The sequence below is a fragment of the Portunus trituberculatus genome, chromosome 25 (assembly GCF_017591435.1).
Source record: "Portunus trituberculatus isolate SZX2019 chromosome 25, ASM1759143v1, whole genome shotgun sequence".
Lineage (NCBI taxonomy): Eukaryota > Metazoa > Arthropoda > Malacostraca > Decapoda > Portunidae > Portunus > Portunus trituberculatus.
In genome coordinates, this window is record NC_059279.1 from 4,585,832 (window position 1) to 4,604,212 (window position 18,381).

The 18,381-nt window shown below is 41.7% G+C and overlaps 1 protein-coding gene across 2 annotated transcripts; it reads left to right on the forward strand.

The window, feature by feature from the left end:
- The first annotated feature begins 2,067 nt into the window (after positions 1-2,067).
- On the forward strand, positions 2,068-14,225 carry LOC123508703 (carotenoid isomerooxygenase-like). Of its 2 annotated transcripts, none has more exons than XM_045262573.1 (12): positions 2,068-2,230; positions 8,241-8,341; positions 9,037-9,148; positions 9,290-9,430; positions 9,742-9,886; positions 10,225-10,360; positions 10,460-10,659; positions 10,971-11,150; positions 11,299-11,445; positions 11,650-11,781; positions 12,271-12,369; positions 12,902-14,225. In XM_045262573.1, coding segments are annotated over exons 1-12 (1,572 nt in total). In that variant the 5' UTR covers positions 2,068-2,228; the 3' UTR covers positions 13,079-14,225. The 2 variants fall into 2 exon arrangements, with proteins under 2 accessions (XP_045118508.1, XP_045118509.1); XM_045262574.1 differs by lacking the exon at positions 2,068-2,230 and adding an exon at positions 2,332-2,723.
- Positions 14,226-18,381: the final 4,156 nt, after the last annotated feature.

An 18,381-nucleotide genomic window follows, 5' to 3' on the forward strand; every position in this document is an offset into this window, starting at 1 on the left:
CGCAGTCTTGTTTTTTTTTTTTTTTTTTTTTTTACGGTAAGGCCTCTAGCGCCTGTAGGCACACTTGAAGAGTGTATGGGAAGCGCTGTTCAGCTTCCACCCATTAGTGGCGCAGGCAATTTTATTTATAGTGGTACCCATATTAGGGCCCATATCACCACCCAAGCTCATCTTGAGTGTAACCACCTAGAACCTGGGTATCATGGTGATATGTAGGTAACTTTAAACCACTCGGGATTTGAACCTACGCGTGGACGTCTGCCCGATCCCACGCTCACCACCTTAAGCACTACGCCACCGCCTCCCAGACCGTACCGCTGAAAAACCATCTTTCATTGCTATGGCTTGCACTGGTACTCGTGACAAAGAAAGGGTGCATGTAAAAGAGAAAGGAGACACGTGTGCGTTGGATAGATTAGGAAGCCGTACTGAATAGAAGGCGCGTGAAACTTCAAGCTAAGGTCAATGAATGAGTCAAGAGCTAGGTCACGTCACGCGCCTCACACCAGAACCAAGGAGCCGCGAGAGACACAAGTCACTAGTGTCAGGAAAATAAAATAAATGAATGTAATCAGGCGTTCTTAATACGGGTCTTAGGCTCCTGCTGATACGAAATGCTCCCAGGTCACCTCTCTGAGAAGATTACAAGCGAAAAACATGAGCCAAAGGAACAAAGAACATTTAGATGGTCTCCTATCTCTGTAACCCTTGTATTTCCAGTCAACAGTCTGCATTTTTAGTTGCAACTTTCCTCAATGAAGCTCAATATAGCATGCGTTGCTTAACCCCTTCAGTAGCTTGACAGTTTCCCTATTCATTCTGGTTACAATTTTGTGATTTCATACAGCTTTAGAAACTTACGGTGAGATTAGAATAGTGAAGACTGGCCATTAAACTTGTGATCACCATAGACCATTCTTAATGTAAATAAAATCGTCTAATCATACCCAACCGAAGGCTGAAGGGGTTAACAAGCATGGTAAAGTAATTTTTTTTTAACAAATTCAAGCATACTAACTTATTCATTTACACACACGTGCACGTTAACATACCTACATTAGTTTTTCGTTTAGCATCAGTGTCATAGTAACCTGTTTGGAGCAGACGTATGTTATTGGCGATGTGGAGGAAAAAAGATGAGGAAGTAAATGTGAAAAAAGTTAGCTGTAGGCGGGAAAAAAGTTTGTAAAGGAAAAAAAAAGTACAAAAACAGTGATATGAAAAATTTTCAAGGTTCCAGAGAGAGAGAGAGAGAGAGAGAGAGAGAGAGAGATAATAGTGGTAGTAGTAGTAGTAGTAGTAATAATAGTAGTAGTAGTAGTAGTAGTAGTAGTAGTAGTAGTAGTAGTAGTAGTAGTAGTAGTAGTAGTAATGCTGGTGGTGATGGTGGTGCTGGAACAAATAAGTGGATGTAATAAGAGCTGCAAGGAAAGATCTTCACTGTTACGAATGAAATTATAAAATAAATACATGATTATGAATGGTATAGATAGAGCATGGTGCAAACCGGTTGTTACCCCACCCACGCTCTCTCTCTCTCTCTCTCTCTCTCTCTCTCTCTCTCTCTCTCTCTCTGAGGAAATGATAAAATATTACACAGATACCAACTCAAGATTCTGGGACATATTCTTTAGGTATTTATCTATTTATTCACTTTATCATCAATTTATCACTTTACTTTTTTCTTATTTATTCCTTTTTACCTCAACACTACAGCTGTAAATGGGTCACGGTTGCTTCGGTAATGCGTCCCCAAGCCTCCTAGATCCTGAGTGATGGACGTGGCGGAGAAAAGCAGGATGCACTGCACACTGGCCGCCCCCGGTGACAGGAAACGAGGTGACCTTGGTGCGCGCGTCCTCTGAGGCAGAGCATAACGGACCATAAACGTTCCTTGGATTACACCCCCAAACTTGTAACTCGGCGAGAAAACTCCATTATAATTTTCCCAATTATGTAAAGTAAGGTCGTTGATACTTTTCCCCCACTCTTATTCATTGTCATACAGTAATGACTCAAGCCTGCCTAGTGAGAAGGGGAGAGGGCGGAGAGGGCGGAGAGGCTTGTGTTGCGCTGCCAGACCTGCCACCGCCGCTGCCGCCAGCCGTCGTCGCCACTGGGTTATTTAGCGTGCCATTTCTCCCTCGGACTGGCAGTTATCGTGATCCATTCGGTGAAGCAAGGCGTCGCACAGGCACGGAGGAGATCTGTCTCGCACAACCACCACAATGTAAGTATTGTGTGCGCTACTGACGCCCGGCAGGAGGTGGTGTCAGCAGTCACCCTTGCAAAGAAGTGTCAACAGTTGTCACTTGTCAGCACGGCAAGCAAGCACGTGCCCTGAGGCGGGAGAGCAACGTTGATCAGAAGTTAACAGTCTTTCCCGGGTACCACCTTTACATGAACCGTAGATGGAAAACTGCACTATGCTCTTCACCACACACAGGCAGCGTTGTATAGACAAAGGCGGTGGATTCCTCGCCTGGAGGTGGAGAAAGCTGGAACTATATAGTGGAAAAGAAAGGGGAGGGAACGTCCAGCCACACAGACTCTACACCAACCTGCCGCGTCTGTATTATTGATTTGCCTCCCGTTTCTCTCTCCCTTCCCTCTCTCCCTCCCTCCTTCCTGTCCTGACACGCGATGCCACATGGAGTCTGGCGGCGTGGGATTCACCTGACACTTGTTGCATTACACGGGTACCGCTAATCTGGTAACTTGAGGTGAGTGGATGTCTGCTTGAGGCCGCGACTGTGGCTTGCGGTGACAATGATGAGTGTAGGACTCTTGGTGAATCAATATCTTGTCAGCTACTCCTTTACATACTTGACGATAGAGAAAAAAATGTAGAAATAATTACCCACGGATGCGAAGACAAGGACATACCGGGATAATTAGTATGTAAGAGTGATAATATATTGGGTTTATTGGGATGTGATAGAAGTGTGTTATCTTGTGGCAACAGAAAAGCTGATGCGTTTTTGATGACTTTATCTTTCAACAACCGTTCCTTTCACTAAGACATTTCAAGGGAGGAGAGTCATTTCATTCTATTGTAATAACCTGACAGACACTCACAAGGGACTTCCGTTGAAACTGATGTGAGAGACAAGTAATGATACACTGTCAGAGAGAGAGAGAGAGAGAGAGAGAGAGAGAGAGAGAGAGAGAGAGTTGTGAACTTAATTGTTTCTAACACACACACACACACACACACACACACACACACACACACACACACACACACACACACACGCGTCGTAAAAGCAGACATGATAACACGGAAACAAGATGATAATGATAGGAATGATAACAATCGCGTCAATCTGCTGAGGTTTGTATAGAAGTCGAAGGAATGACAGGCAGACAGACAGACGGGACAAGCAGACGAGCATAAGAACATATAGACATGAGCGCAAGAAGTCTTACACGTTATAGTCCTTTTACAAACCATACTGGCTTTATCCTTATCTATAAATGGATGTGATCTTTCAAAAGCTTGTTAGTAAATCGGCACTAGCAACATGATTCCTAAATTTATTCTAATCGAAACAGACATACATATAGACGGACAAAACTACAGACATACACTTCCTTGCAGAGAGAGAGAGAGAGAGAGAGAGAGAGAGAGAGAGAGAGAGAGAGAGAGAGAGAGAAAGGGGGGAAGACTGAAATAAGGAGGATTAAAGAGAGTATACTGAAAGGAAAGTGTGGGTGAAAGGATGGAACCGACCAAGGAAAGAGAAAAAAAATGGAAACAAAGAACACCAAGAAAATCCAATGAAGTAATGAGAAATACATTTAATCTCAAGCATGTTACGTAACTATGAATACACTCACGCGAGGTAAAAGGAAAGAAAAACTACATAGTGAAGATACAAGCATTCACATCAACTTTACTCGTATTCAGAAACGCTCTCCTCCCTCATCATGACTTTTCCGAGGCCACATAGACAAATAGCCGGGTTCTCATAAGCGTTTCTTTCATTGATAACGTCGGAATCTTGTTGATCTTCCACCAAATCCCACTCCCTAAAAAAAACAACAATAGCATTATAAACCTATGTCACTTCATCTACAGTCTATTGAAAGTAGAGGACGTGCGCCTAGAAACATTTCAGAATATGGTGAACGTCCATATTAAAAAGCGCCTTTCCCTCTCACTACGACAATTTTGCAAGGCCACAGAGACATCTAGCTGGGTTTTAAAGATAGTTCCTTCTTTTGATAAACTAGAAATATTGTCAATGTATCACAAGAACCATAAAAATACTCTTAAAAACACAAGTATCTTCAAATGGAGTCTTTGGAAAGCAGTGATGGTGACAGCGTTTGTTACTTCATTGAGTCAAAAGTCGTCCATCAGAGGCGGAGTAGTGCAAATTTAGGGCAAGGGTACAGATGGCCGCGAGGATGGGAATGATAAGGGATTAGCGTGTGGTGTGCTACTATCGCTAACAATTGAGCCACAAGTGTATCTTAATAGCACCAGCGATCATCTTCCATTGTGTGATGTGGCGGGGCGCTGTTGTCATACCGTACCTACGTGACGTTCCTATTTGAGCACTGTTTCATTTCTTCCTTTTTCTAATCTCTTAAATAGTGAAAGTGTATTAGACCACAAATACCACAGAAAAATCTAAATGTAAACTTTTCACTAGTTCACAAGCTCCCATTATTATGATATCGTTGAACTTGATAATTAGACTATTAGGAGTAGAATGAGAAACTACAAAGTGAACATAATCATTGTAATCACTAACACAAGCATTCACATCAACTTTCTCCCACGATTTTTCTCTAAACACATCAAAACCAGCGTCAACATTCAGGTGAGAGTAGTGAAAGCCGAGATAAGAGAGAACAAAAAGTAAAGACTCAGGAAATAATTAAGCATTGATAAGAACGCTTTTAGTTTCTCCTCTCCGCCACATTTGTTTTTATTTACATCATCTGTATCGACAGTATACTTGGAGTAGGGAAAGTTGACGGGGAAAAAGAAAACGAGTACAGCTGCCTACTCGCAGAAAGATCACGCACAACCCATAACTTCCATTTCCCCTTAGAAAGTTAGCCCATAAACCCTCGTCCGGTTCCTTTCAGGTCTCTTAGTGTCTCGTCTCGTCTCGCGGAGCCTCGTGATCCCAGCCAGCGACCCACTCGACACGTACTGTACTTTTCCAAGCATTCCTCCCGCTTCACCTTCTGTTCTATGTGTTCCGTTCGATTTTTCAGGTTTATTAATCCCTTCCTTGCTTTTCATTACGTTTTCCATTTGTTCTCCTTTTGACTTTCTTTTTTACTCGTCTCCTTCTGTCCTTCTCGAATAAAAAAGGAAAGGAAGCCAAAAGAACAAATAGAAATTGATAGAAAAAAAGTGATTATTAAAGGACTGGCAACTAAGTGAGTCTTTTCTTTTGTTTTATGTTGCCCTTGGCCAGCTTTCCCTTCTTACATAAAAAAAAAAAAAATACAAGTAAAAAAGAGAACATGAAGAACGCATCGTAGAGTATATAGGACCGTGTTAAAAGAAAACCTTGTTTGTCATCTTCTCCTTCACCCAGAATTACAAGTCATTTGCATGGCAGGACAGTCAGCGTGAATCAAACCGCTATGTAAGACGCACGGCAGGTTCCTTCCTCTTTCAAAATCAGGTTATCAGTTTTTTCTCCATGACTCAGGGTTGCCGCTAGGGTTACGGTGAGGACTTATGAAACATACTTTTTTCTTTGGATTTTTTTTTTATCTCCAAATCTGAAAAAGTCTGACCAAAGGGGAAAAAATAAGCTCCACGAATTACATAAGCTCGCTTCAAACACATTGCCCTTTAAGATAAAATGTTAAGTTCACCTCATCAGCTTTCTATTAAAAGTAAGAGAAATTAAGATACAGAAAAAAAAGCTCAGGACAAGATGGAAGTCTTATTAAAAATGTTTGTTTGAAAATAAATGAATAAAAAACGAAGAGATAAGAAAGTGTTCAATTTAGTTAATCTGAACATAACTCATCGAGATGCAGGATTGGCAAGGTGCTCTACGTGGTGTGAAGTAAATGGCTTCTACCTGGCTACATCGCTGACTTTCTCCTTTAATCTCTATTACAGGCTTAAGTTGAGATTTCCAAGCGAATGAAACCCTGGCTATAGTGATAAACAAACGCTTGTAACTAAGGACTGGCCGTAATAATGGAAATAATGAGACCAGACATGAGTGACAGTAGAAATGACAGAAAGGAATATGTGAAGGAGCTGACGAGTGCCTTGGGCAATCGTTGTGTAGCAGTGTAACACGATACCATCTTTATGTGTGTGCTCTTACACCAGTCACTCCAGGGTAGAGTCTGAGTGGTTGTCAGCCAGTAGGTTATAGGAATACGGCGTAGCCTCAACCAGCCACGCCTCATCCGATATATCCTCGGTTGCCTTGTGACTAAAAAATGACTCGGCTTATGTGTGTGTGTGTGGTTTGCCGAATACATAATTTGCACTTTTCTCATTTCTGGATTTAGATTTATTTATGATTGAAATGCACACTATACAATTAAGAATCGCATTTTCACGTTTCTTATTACCAATGAGTCACGTTCAGGGAAAAAGAATAAAGACTATTGACAGTTTCTTTCTACGTCAGAGAGGCTTTGCCAAGTGTAATAAAATGTTTAAAAAAACTAAGACTCAGTGAGGAGCCAATCCTTAACGTAAAAACTAAAGAAATGACCAAACACAGAGAAGTGTCATGAAACCTTCTTCGTGAAAAAATCCATGTCATGGGTAGGAGGAAATAGAGAACCAGGCAGGGAGTTCCAGAATTCAGCGTCTTATATAGCTAGCATTACGTCGCAACCTCCTTCTGCTGACCCGCTGCTTTCTGAGAACATCTGAGGAGAGCAATCGATTCACCCCTTTAGGAGAAAAGGAGAGAGAGAGAGAGAGAGAGAGAGAGAGAGAGAGAGAGAGAGAGAGAGAGAGAGAGAGAGAGAGAGAGGATGAAAAAAATCAAGAAGAATAAATAATGACGACGATATAGAAAACTCCAGGTGTATTTGAAGACATGCTTTAGAATCAATCACGTTCACCTATTTTGTGATACAAATTACTGCATGAGGTCACCAAGCTCGACAGTGTCATATCAGTGTCACTGGGAATTTAACCTCTTCAATATCATGACGCATTTTCTATTCATCTGGTTACTATTTGATGGTTTTATATAACTTCAGAAAATCATATAGGGATTAAAATAGTAAAGACTGTGATCATTAATCTTTTGACCTCCATAGACCCTTCCTAATGTCAATAAAATCGTCTAATCACACCCAAAACTCAAGATAGAAATGCGCTCCAGTACTGAAGGGGTTAAAAGATCAAAGGGTGTTTTCCTATTGCTATTACCATCATCACTGTTGTTATATCTATTATTATTGTTATTATTATTATTATTATTATTATTATTATTATCATTATTATTATTATCATTATTATTATTATTATTATCATTATCATTATTGTTATTGTTGTTGTTGAGAGAGAGAGAGAGAGAGAGAGAGAGAGAGAGAGAGAGAGAGAGAGAGAGAGAGAGAGAGAGAGAGAGAGATTATTATCATTATTATCACTATTATTATTATTGTTGTTGTTGAGAGAGAGAGAGAGAGAGAGAGAGAGAGAGCAGAGAGAGAGAGAGAGAGAGAGAGAGAGAGAGAGAGAGAGCAGTATAAATGACTCACCTACTCTCAGACTCATGTGACCGTGACAAGGGGTAAACTAGACGTCCTCTTTTCTCTTGGTCACTTTTTTTTTCATTTTTCTTTTTCTACGTCGTAGTTTAGTCTCTGTGGAAAACATCACATCTTGCACTTAGAAGGATGAAAGAAAGGAAGAAAAAATATTTCCTGTAGAAGGTTTCTGAGTCGTAATTAGAGTTGTGTTGCCTTACAAACATTCAGTATCTCTTACGGCCTCTCCTTCCCCTCTACAAGTATCCTAGTGTCTTTGTTTCTGCATCAAATATTCAGTGGCCAATAGATGTCTTTCAAACACCCTACAACTTCGCACACTCTCTGGCGCTCGTTTGTCAAAATGATCGGTGTTCAGGCGGTGGCAAGTCGAGTTAAGATGGATGATGTAATTGATTTTTTTTTTTACGATGGTTCTCAGTAATTCATTAGGGACAGCACTCAATAGGACTTTGATGATTTTTCACGGAATATGTTTGCTGCACAGAGCCATGACTCCCTGTTTCTTGCAGGTCGACCGACGTGGAGAACCGCGGCGACGGTTATGACTATTCGGTGATGTGTCGGAACTGTGACAAGGAGACCCCGGATCCTGCGCCTTGCCAGCTCACGGGTGAGTCCTTTGTAGCTGAGGTACGTGACACTCGTATGCCGTGCTTTCCCTCACTAAGAAATTATATTTATCTAATGTCGTATCAGCTTAATTTGTGAATAAAAACCCAGTGATATTATTTCTGGTCTTATATTTTAATGAAACATGCAGTGAACTTAATGCAAAGTGAAAACGTGTTTCCTTAGTTATAATATCTTCTTTAACATTTTTGTCATGACACACCTTTTGGCAACAAAGACAGTGTGCTACCTATCCCGCATTCTGAGACAGGACATGAACTCTGCCATTCATTATTCCTGCCATCCTTCAACGATCTCACTGGATCACAGCTGGAATCACCGCGCCAGCCAGTGGTTGTGGGGCTGTAGCAACATGTCACATAACTAGGACATTTAAGAGTTTTTACTCATAAGCCTTATACAACCTCATTCACACTACACATAGATAGGCTACACACGTAAGTGTACGTTTTCAAATTTTAGGTCAACACTTAAGCTTCTTATAGCTTGATTAAATGGCTGTAAGTGTCGAGACTAGCTATAGTTAGCGTGGCGGTGGTCTAGAGGGAGAAACACAACTCGCCTATGGTAGAAGACACTTGTATAACGATCAGCTCCGTAATCAAACTAATATTGAATCCATGATCCTTACTGTCTCTATCACGCCCCTCCCATGATGCACCTTCATCTCGCCAGGTACGCTGCCGGAGTGGCTGAAGGGACAGCTCTTATGCAATGGGCCAGGCCTCACTAAAGTGGGGGAGCAGGAATACAATCATGCCTTCGACTCTGCAGCTCTATTGCAGAGGTAAGTTTTCAACACTTAGATAGGGACTGCCTGCCACGTGTAGGTCTGATAGCTTCTTGCAGCTTCCCTTTTCTTATGTTCTTATGTGATACCTATAGAAATAGATGTTTATAGGACACCTCAGCACATTTTCCTCCCCAGATTCGAAATTTCTGATGGAAAAGTGATGTACAACAACCGCTATGTGCGCTCCAAGACATTTGAGCAGAACCAAGCAGCCGGGGCCATCACCAAGGCAGAGTTTGGCACACCTGGCCCTTCCACCAAAGGAGTGTTCTCCAGGTGGGAGATAAGAACTTCACTATGTTTAAGTCAGAGGAGTGGTTACCTAAATTCGATTTCCTTCCATCCAGTGACCATTACGTCTATGCATTTTTTCCCATCTAGGTGATATATACGAAATATTGCACCAAGATGTGCATCTCTGTCAGGAATGGTAGAAGGGTAACATAATACTGAACAGATTCTAATTCAATGAGTATGTCACAAGTCATCTCCTTTGCAGTCGCTCACGTTACTACATCACTTCATGCACATATTTAATAAAACAACAACATTCATATTTTTGTTGTATCTTTATTTTTCTCCAACAGACTTTTGGAGGCAATGGACCCAGAGAAAATGTTCTCTGATAATGCTTTGGTGACAGTGGCTGACTTTGGAGGGCGCTACTTTGCCATGTGTGAGACGCCCTTCTTGCTGGAGATCAATCCTGCCACTCTAGAGGTGAAGGATCGGGTGAGTGTTCCCTGCAGTGTTGTAGTGGTAGCGTGGCGATGCTGCAACACTTGTCTGGGGTCTTGCAACATGTCACACAAGATGCTTTAAGATAAAGAAATGAGTGAAGTTTGCTGGTAACTGCTCAGAATTTAGCTCTTGACATGGGATGAAGTTCGACACTGACAAAGCCTTTATATAAGAATCTAAAATGAAACTAAAAGAAACTTACTTGAAATGAGAGTCATGAATTATGTGAATGGACCCAACACACTTTTATTAGGGTCATCATTATGCGTGTAACATGAGCAAATGGTGTCATTTATATCAGTTTCCCAAATTAATTGCACTGCTTCCAGGTAAACCTCAACAAGAAGTATGGTCTGATGACCCAGACCCCACACCCCATCCTGACCAGCGATGGAGTGTACACAGTGGGCCAGGGTGTTGGGGTGACTGGCCCCAAGTACTGCATTGTCAAGTTTCCTCCAGATGGTGAGGTTTCATCTTTGCCTGAATGCTGCTCATTGAAAACTAGATAAATTTTGTTGCAGCTCACCATGCATGGATCACTAATGTTCATGACACATGCAGGTAACTTGAAGCAAGGAAAGGTGATGACTTCCGTGCCAGCGCGTTGGAAGATGTCCCCTGCCTACATGCACAGTATGACCTTGACCGACAACTATATGGTACTGATCGAACAGCCCCTGGCAGTCTCCCTCTCAGAGCTGCTGAGTGACATTGTGACCAATGCTCCTTTCATCTCAGGCCTCAAATGGCACAACGAACCAGTGAGTGTCCAGGTCTGCTTGTTGTTATTCCTCATGCTTCCCCAACCAGCACACTTCACCTCTTGCTTGTATGAGTCATCTAGTGAAATAATAACGATTTTGCACAGCTATGTCTGTTCAGTGTTTCCATGAGTGAGTGATGGTGTTCTCTATTATTCTCTACTTCATTGATTTTAATGTTTCTGTGTAAAATATTTGTAAAAGCAAGGGATTACATGCTCTCTTGTGTACTTTCCTCTATCTCAATCTGTGGAGGATGTGTGTTGGACCTGTTTCATCACTGTTTTTTGCTCATCCTGTCCTTTCTCTAGGTACTCATCCACGTCATTGACAAGAAAACCTGGAAGCTCGTCAAGACTCGCTATGTAACAGAGCCTTTCTTCTTCATGCACGTGGCCAACGCCTACGAGGATGGTGAACACATTGTGCTGGACATCCCCACGTACAAAGACTCCACTCTGCTGCACCACCTCTATATCAAGACACTCAGGGTATGGTGTGTGTGTGTGTGTGTGTGTGTGTGTGTGTGTGTGTGTGTGTGTGTGTGTGTGTGTGTGTGTGAAAGGAAGACACTCCCTATCTTTGCCTTCCTTCACCTATCACCTATCTGATGCATTGTGACATGAGCCTCACCTGCAGGAACAGCGAGGGAACAACACTGAGGAGTTTTTGAGCAGTTTTCGGTCAACACTGCACCGACTGGTGGTTCCGCTCAATGCTAAGGGCAAGGAGACACTCATAACACTGCAGGGCACCTCCTGCACTGCTGCCTGGTCTGGACAAGAGGTGACTTACACTTCTCGTTTTCCTTCTTTATGCATGAGTTATCATCATTAGCTTTAACATTAAAATCAATATATTTAATATATAAAAATTACATAGAAAAAAAATGTGTATTAATCTTGGATTGTAGCTTACATATCTTTTATACCAAAATAAGGTTGACTTCTTGTATAAGTATATTGTGTTATTATTCATATGATTAAACAGGTCACACTAAAGAGTGAGAAGCTGTGTGAGGTGCCCTTTGAGAACCCGTGCATCAACCCCAAGTATTGCGGCAGCAAGTACAACTTCCTGTGGGCGATGGGACCCGATCCTGAGGGAAGCGACAAGGGATTTGTACGTGTCTTTGGCTTCACCACCTTGTGCTTCTCTCACCTCTTCACTTTTTTTTATTTGATTGTTATAAATAATTATGGATATTCCTAAGATACTCCAATACTATTGTATAAGTGGTTTTTGCTGCTATTTTCCTTCATAAATCCTCCCATGTTAATATAACTATCGCTAATTAATATTTTTGCTTTTCAGTTTTGCATTTTACTGATTTATTTCCCATTCTCATGAAACAGTGAACAGATAGTAATAATCAGATAGTACACACAGTTATAATAAACCACATTGCTGGAGCATCAAATAACACTCCTGTAAAGAGAAACAAGTCTGCAATCTTCTGCTGGTGTCAGTACATTGCAAACCAAAATACTACATGTAATTAATGTTCAGGGACAGGATTCTGTTGTGTTACAAAATATAATGCATCATCAAAACATTTATTCTTTATAGTCAATAAATGAAGTAGTTTAACATGTTCTCTTTTTATTTCAGGTGATGAAGGTGAATCTGAGCTCAGGTGAGACTCACAAATTCACTGAAGACAAGCTGTACTGTAGCAGTCCTCAGTTTGTGGCAAGACCTGGTGCTGTGGTGAGTAATGCTCTCATTGAGGCAAACCAACATTACTGTCATGTATACACACACACACACACACACACACACACACACACACACACACACACACACACACACACACACACACACACACACACCACAGTGTAATGATTAGCACACTTGGCTCACTACTGTAAAGGCCTGGGTTCAAGTCCTGGGCATGGTGAGGCAAATGGGCAAGCCTCTTAATGTGTAGCCCTAAAGTGAACACCTAGCAACAAGTAGGTACGGGATATAACTTGAGGGGTTGGGGCGTCGCTTCTCGATGTGTAGAGTGTGTTGTGGTCTCAGTCCTACCTGAAGATCGGTCTATGAGCTCTGAGGTCGCTCCGTAATGGGGAAGGCTGTTTGGGTGACCAGCAGGCAAAAGTGGTGAATTACACACACAAATGCACACAGATTACAGTAGTACTTGAGTGCTTGCATGAGTTTTGAATGTTGTACTTGTAGTTTTTCTTATTCGAGGATTAAATTTACTGGTAACATTATTCTTTTCTCTTCACTGCAGGATGAGGATGATGGAGTGATCTTATTCCTGGGTACTGATTCTCAGGATGAGAAAGCAGCATTCTTGGTGGTTCTGGATGCAGCTACCATGACCGAGCTGGCACGGGCCAGTGTGGTGACCTCTGCCCCGGTGCCCCTGCCTTTACATGCCCTCTACATTCCTGCCTCCACACAGTGATCATTACAACTCCATTCCACATGAACTGTCTTTGTATTGAGATTGTTTTCATTCTGCTTCCTTTCTTTCTCTTGTGTTCATATGAATGTGTGACTCATCAGTTCATGTAGGAATTTCATGGAATGCTGTGTCTGTCTCTCTACAAACCAGTGGCAAGTGGCATTTTACAATATATCAATGTGCTGCCATTTGTGTACTTATGTTGAGTGTTCTTCTGGTGCTTCAAGTCTTTCCTGCTCAGGTTATATGTGGGAGTTTGTCCTGAGGATGTTTTAAGCTTTAATTTGCAATTATATGTGAGAAATGCTATATGTGAGAAATGCTTGGGGTATTACCTTTATTTTTGCAACTTGGCTACAGGAAACCTCTGATTTCTGTTGTGCAAAGTACAGTGTGGTGTTGGGACCAATTTTTTCTAAGCATGTATGTAAATGTACTCAATTCCTTAGCCTATATGTAGCATAACATAGATTCTTGCCAAACCTCCACTTTCTGTGGCTGTGACAGTGAAAAAGCAAAACTCACATGTATCTACTTATGTACTTATGCATTGCAGTGTAAAAGGAAATTAAGGATCTGATGAGTATGGTGACAAGTAGAACATTCCCTCTGAGTTGGTTTAGAATTTCCTCTGTTGTCTTGCATATATTTTTGCTCTATCCTTGTGTTAGCAAAGTGCATTGGACTGTAATGCTACTATGAAGGAAACTTTGATGTGAATGCGTAATAAGGAATAGTGTGCCCAGTGGTCTGCTGCACAAAATTTGGCCCTACGAGGCTCCCTGCAGATGGCTGACAGACAGACAAATGACCCACCTGATGAATTGTTATACATGATGTGATATTTGGAATTAAGTGTGAAGTGAGGCACATATCTCAGCCAGACAACAGGATGTGTCATGCGGATTTGACACGAGTTCAAGGTATTAAAATACAATAAGAGTTACATTAGTTAACATTGATTTAATAAGTGTGTGTGTGAGTGTGAGTGTGAGTGTGTGTGCTTTCAAATAATGCTGTGTCTTTGCCCAAGTGGAACATAATCTTTTCATGGAATCCTCATTTAACTTTTTCTTATAACCTCTAAATGCCCATGAAAGGTACAACTACTTACTGTAATGTGTTTGATATTAAATGTAGAAATATTGCTAGATGTATTAATGGAACACTGTCATTAATAAGGGAAGCTGAATCAAGACTGTATGAAGTGGATTGGAGAGAATGAAAGGAGCTCAGTAAGTTAAGACTGGTAACCACAAGTAAGAAAGAAAGAGGAAGTGTGTCCATGTAGCAACAGATGTGCAATATAGTGCTATAGTGATGGAGGTGTCATGATGGAACCAATTCACTTAAAATGAATATAAGCAATGCATGACACAGTTTCATGGACTCAGAGATGCCAAGTCATAGCTGCCAATACCTAACCTTATGCTGTGTGTGTTCACTGTTCACTGTTCACTGTTTGATCTGCTGCAGTCTCTGACGAGCTCAGAGCTCATTATTTTCGATCTTCGGATAGGCCTGAGACCAGGCACGCACCACACACCGGGACAACAAGGTCACAACTCCTCGATATACATCCCGTACCTACTCACTGCTAGGTGAACAGGGGCTACACGTGAAAGGAGACACACCCAAATATCTCCACCTGGCCGGGAAATCGAACCCCGGTCCTCTGGCTTGTGAAGCCAGCGCTCTAACCACTGAGCTAACGGGCCGTGTGTGTGTGTGTGTGTGTGTGTGTGTCCTTTTTATATTTACATGTGTGAACTACAATATATACATGCCATTAAGATAAGTCAATGCATGTATACAGTATATACATTATTTTTGTACACATTTTGCATGATTACACATGAATTGAATGAAACAAAGCGTGTCCAATTTGTTAATCATATCATGTCATAATGTTAGGCAGCCTGTCTGTGCTTTCAGCTTTACATGTTAGAAATACAAAACTCTGTTGCATAGCACTGTACGTGTCTTTCCTTCAGCAACAAAGGGATTGACTGATCCTTCGTAATATTTAGTCACTGGCTCTGTTGATTGGCTTGGGGATACGTAATTAAAGTTGAAATGTTGTATAGTTACCAATGAGAGAGAGAGAGAGAGAGAGAGAGAGAGAGAGAGAGAGAGAGAGAGAGACTTCTGCTCAATCACAGCTGGCCGAGATTAGCGAGAGAAACTTGCAGACTTAGCGTTCGTGACCAACAAAGGAAAGGGAACGAGTAAAGGAGGGATTATCTCGGCCAGGACAAGGTGTGGAGAGAGAGAGAGAGAGAGAGAGAGAGAGAGAGAGAGAGAGAGAGAGAGAGAGACGTTGTTCCTTCCCATTACAAGATAACTGGCGTTCACTGCTCGCCAGGCATCTCTTCCAAAACCACAATCAAGACGAAGCAGACAATGAATAATCTAAATTGTAAACGGATATTAATGTACAAACGCTCAACATTATTACATTATCTGAGAGTAGGTAAGCAAGGAGGAGGAGGAGGTGGATAATGAAGACCCCTGCATGAAGATTTTAGATAAAGATGCAAACTAATGATACGTGAAGGAAAATGAGGTAACATAGCGAGCACCTGATCCTCCTCCTTCTTCTTACGACCTAATTCCCATTGTGTAGTAGAATCAGCCGCTCGAGTTAACTTTTTCCATCTGTTTGTATTCATGCGTCCTCTTCTTGTAGTTCCAATATATTCGTGTCACGGTTCAGCACGTCTTTCCATCTTACTCTCTGTCTATCCACACTCGTTCTTCCCGTAACTGGTATCAGCATTGCCTCCTTTACTGGTTCCTCCTCATCTCTCCTCTCACATGTCCAAAATATCTCAACCTTGCTCCTTTTGCCTTCTCTTTTATAATATTACACATCCCCCACACATTCTTCTTTCTATCTTTTTCTCTATCTACCTACGCACCTTCTCCCTGTAACAGGTATCAGTATTGCCTCCTCCTCCTCTTCTCTCCTCTTCACATGTCCAAAATATCTCAGCCTTGCCCCTTTTGCCTTCTCTTTTATATCATAGACCTCACACATTCTTCTTTCTATCTTATTCTCTGTCTACCCACACTCCTCCCCGTAACTGGTATCAGCATTGCCTTCTTCACTGGTTCCTCCTCATCTCTCCTCTACACATTCAAAATATCTCAACCTTGTCTCTCTTGCCTTCTCTTTTTTGTTACTCCACATATGCTTCTTATATCTTCACTTTCTCTCTTTTCCAACAGTAAGATACCAGTTGCCCATCTCACCACCCTCATCTCTGTTCTCGTCTTCTCAAACACTTCTGTGCTTCACTTCCACTAATTCAAAAGGCATTATCTAAATCAACAACAGTCCTTTAAGGTGTTTTTACGGTTCTAGAAGCACAGTGACAAGATTTCTACATTATTGATAGAAGAAACGCTCTTAAAAATCCCCGCTAATCATCTTTGTGGCCCTTAGAAATAGTCGTGGTGAGAGAGCAGAGCGTTTCTGAATACAGACCTATACCACATCAAAAGATACAAAGAAAGGAGTTGGGAAAGCATCACAAACATACAACCTCATACCTAAACCTCAAAGAAAAGTGAAGTAGATAAACAATTATAAAGGAACCACCTACAGTATGCAATAAATATGTAAAGAAAATAGGAAAATCAAGAATGTGAAAAAGAGGAGAGAGAGAGAAGGAACCTACATAAATCATGAAGTTGAAAAGGGTGGAAGGGGGAAAGAGAGCGAGAGAAAAAAAGGAAGGAAGAAAAGGGTTAGAAGATTGAGGGAGGCAGGTAAAAACTGGAGAGAGAGAGAGAGAGAGAGAGAGAGAGAGAGAGAGAGAGAGAGAGAGAGAGAGAGAGAGAGAGAGAGAGAACAAGAACAAAAAACGACAGAAAGAACGAAAGAAAGAAAGACAAGACAAGACTGGTAAACGAAAAAAAAGCAGAGAGAGAGAGAGAGAGAGAGAGAGAGAGAGAGAGAGAGAGAGAGAGAGAGAGAGAGAGAGAGAGAGGCAGAACACGTCTCAAGGCAGGGATTTGATGGTTCCTTGGGAGGCGTTGTCAGCAGGTTTTGCGCTTATTAAATATGAAGGATGACAGGGCGGAGGGAACGGGGAGGAGGAAGAGACACCGAGAGAGAGAGAGAGAGAGAGAGAGAGGAGAGAGAGAGGGAGAGAGGCACAGGAATGGAGGAGAGCTCAGTATTGGCTGGCATATTGAAGACGGACCTTCCAAGATGACAGGAAACAATATCACAGTCAAGACAGGTTAAGTTAATCTCTCTACCCGTCTGTCTATCTGTCTGTCTGTATACTCGAGTTTTCTGTAGTTATTTAATGCAACATATACCGAGAGAGAGAGAGAGAGAGAGAGAGAGAGAGAGAGAGAGAGAGAGAGAGAGAGAGAGAGAGAGAGAGAGAGAGAGAGAGAGAGAGAGGCAGACAGACAAATAAACAGACAGATAAACAGACAGACAGACAGAAACAGAATACAAATAACTCCAAAACTGAGCACATAGGAGGGATTCAGAGCAAAACCAAACAATCTGTATATTTAGGGACGCTTGTTGAGTGAAGTTAAACATGCAAATCCGAATGTTTATTGAGAACGCGCTTCTCGTGGTGATGGCAGCTATTTCCGGAGTCTCCCCTCCATTCGCTTCGTTTTCTTTGACTAGACTCACTCGACTCTACTCGTGGGGGTCAGAGGCAAGGGAGAGGAGAAACGAGGGAGAGGAAAGCGCAGAAGAAACAAATGAAAAAAAAACAAAACGGAATAAAAAGGTGTGAGATGAAAGAGGAAATAGCGAGGGAGAGAAACGGACAAATAAAACAAGAAAAGAAGACACAAAGAATAATGGAAATAAAAAAATGTGTATGAACGTAGGTGGGTGTAAAATGGAAGGTGGAAGTATAGAGAGGGAGTAAATATAGAAAACGAGAGAGAGAGAGAGAGAGAGAGAGAGAGAGATGAAATGTTTATGATAGTGCCGTCATGTCCTGTCACTTTGAGCGCAGGACAGAGAGCCTTTCAAGAGAGCGTTCCCGTGTATGATCGGCAGTAGTGACGCGGGTTCTACGAAAGGCTTTGGACTCTTACCAATAGAATTCCACCAGCGTCACAATACTTACTACCCAAAACAACAATAACAACAAGAACACGAAGTCTAGAATAACATAAACGATCAAACCGCACGAGAGAGAGAGAGAGAGAGAGAGAGAGAGAGAGAGAGAGAGAGAGATTTAAACCATATAAAAGAACAATACAAGAAAGACAGCAATAATAGGAGGAGGAAATGAAGACGAAGAAAGAGAATAAAA

Coding starts and splice junctions, on each gene's coding strand:
- LOC123508703 (XM_045262573.1), top strand. Junction 9,887..10,224: donor CTCTAGAGGTGAAGGATCGG/GTGAGTGTTCCC, acceptor CACTGCTTCCAG/GTAAACCTCAACAAGAAGTA. Junction 12,370..12,901: donor TGGCAAGACCTGGTGCTGTG/GTGAGTAATGCT, acceptor TCTTCACTGCAG/GATGAGGATGATGGAGTGAT.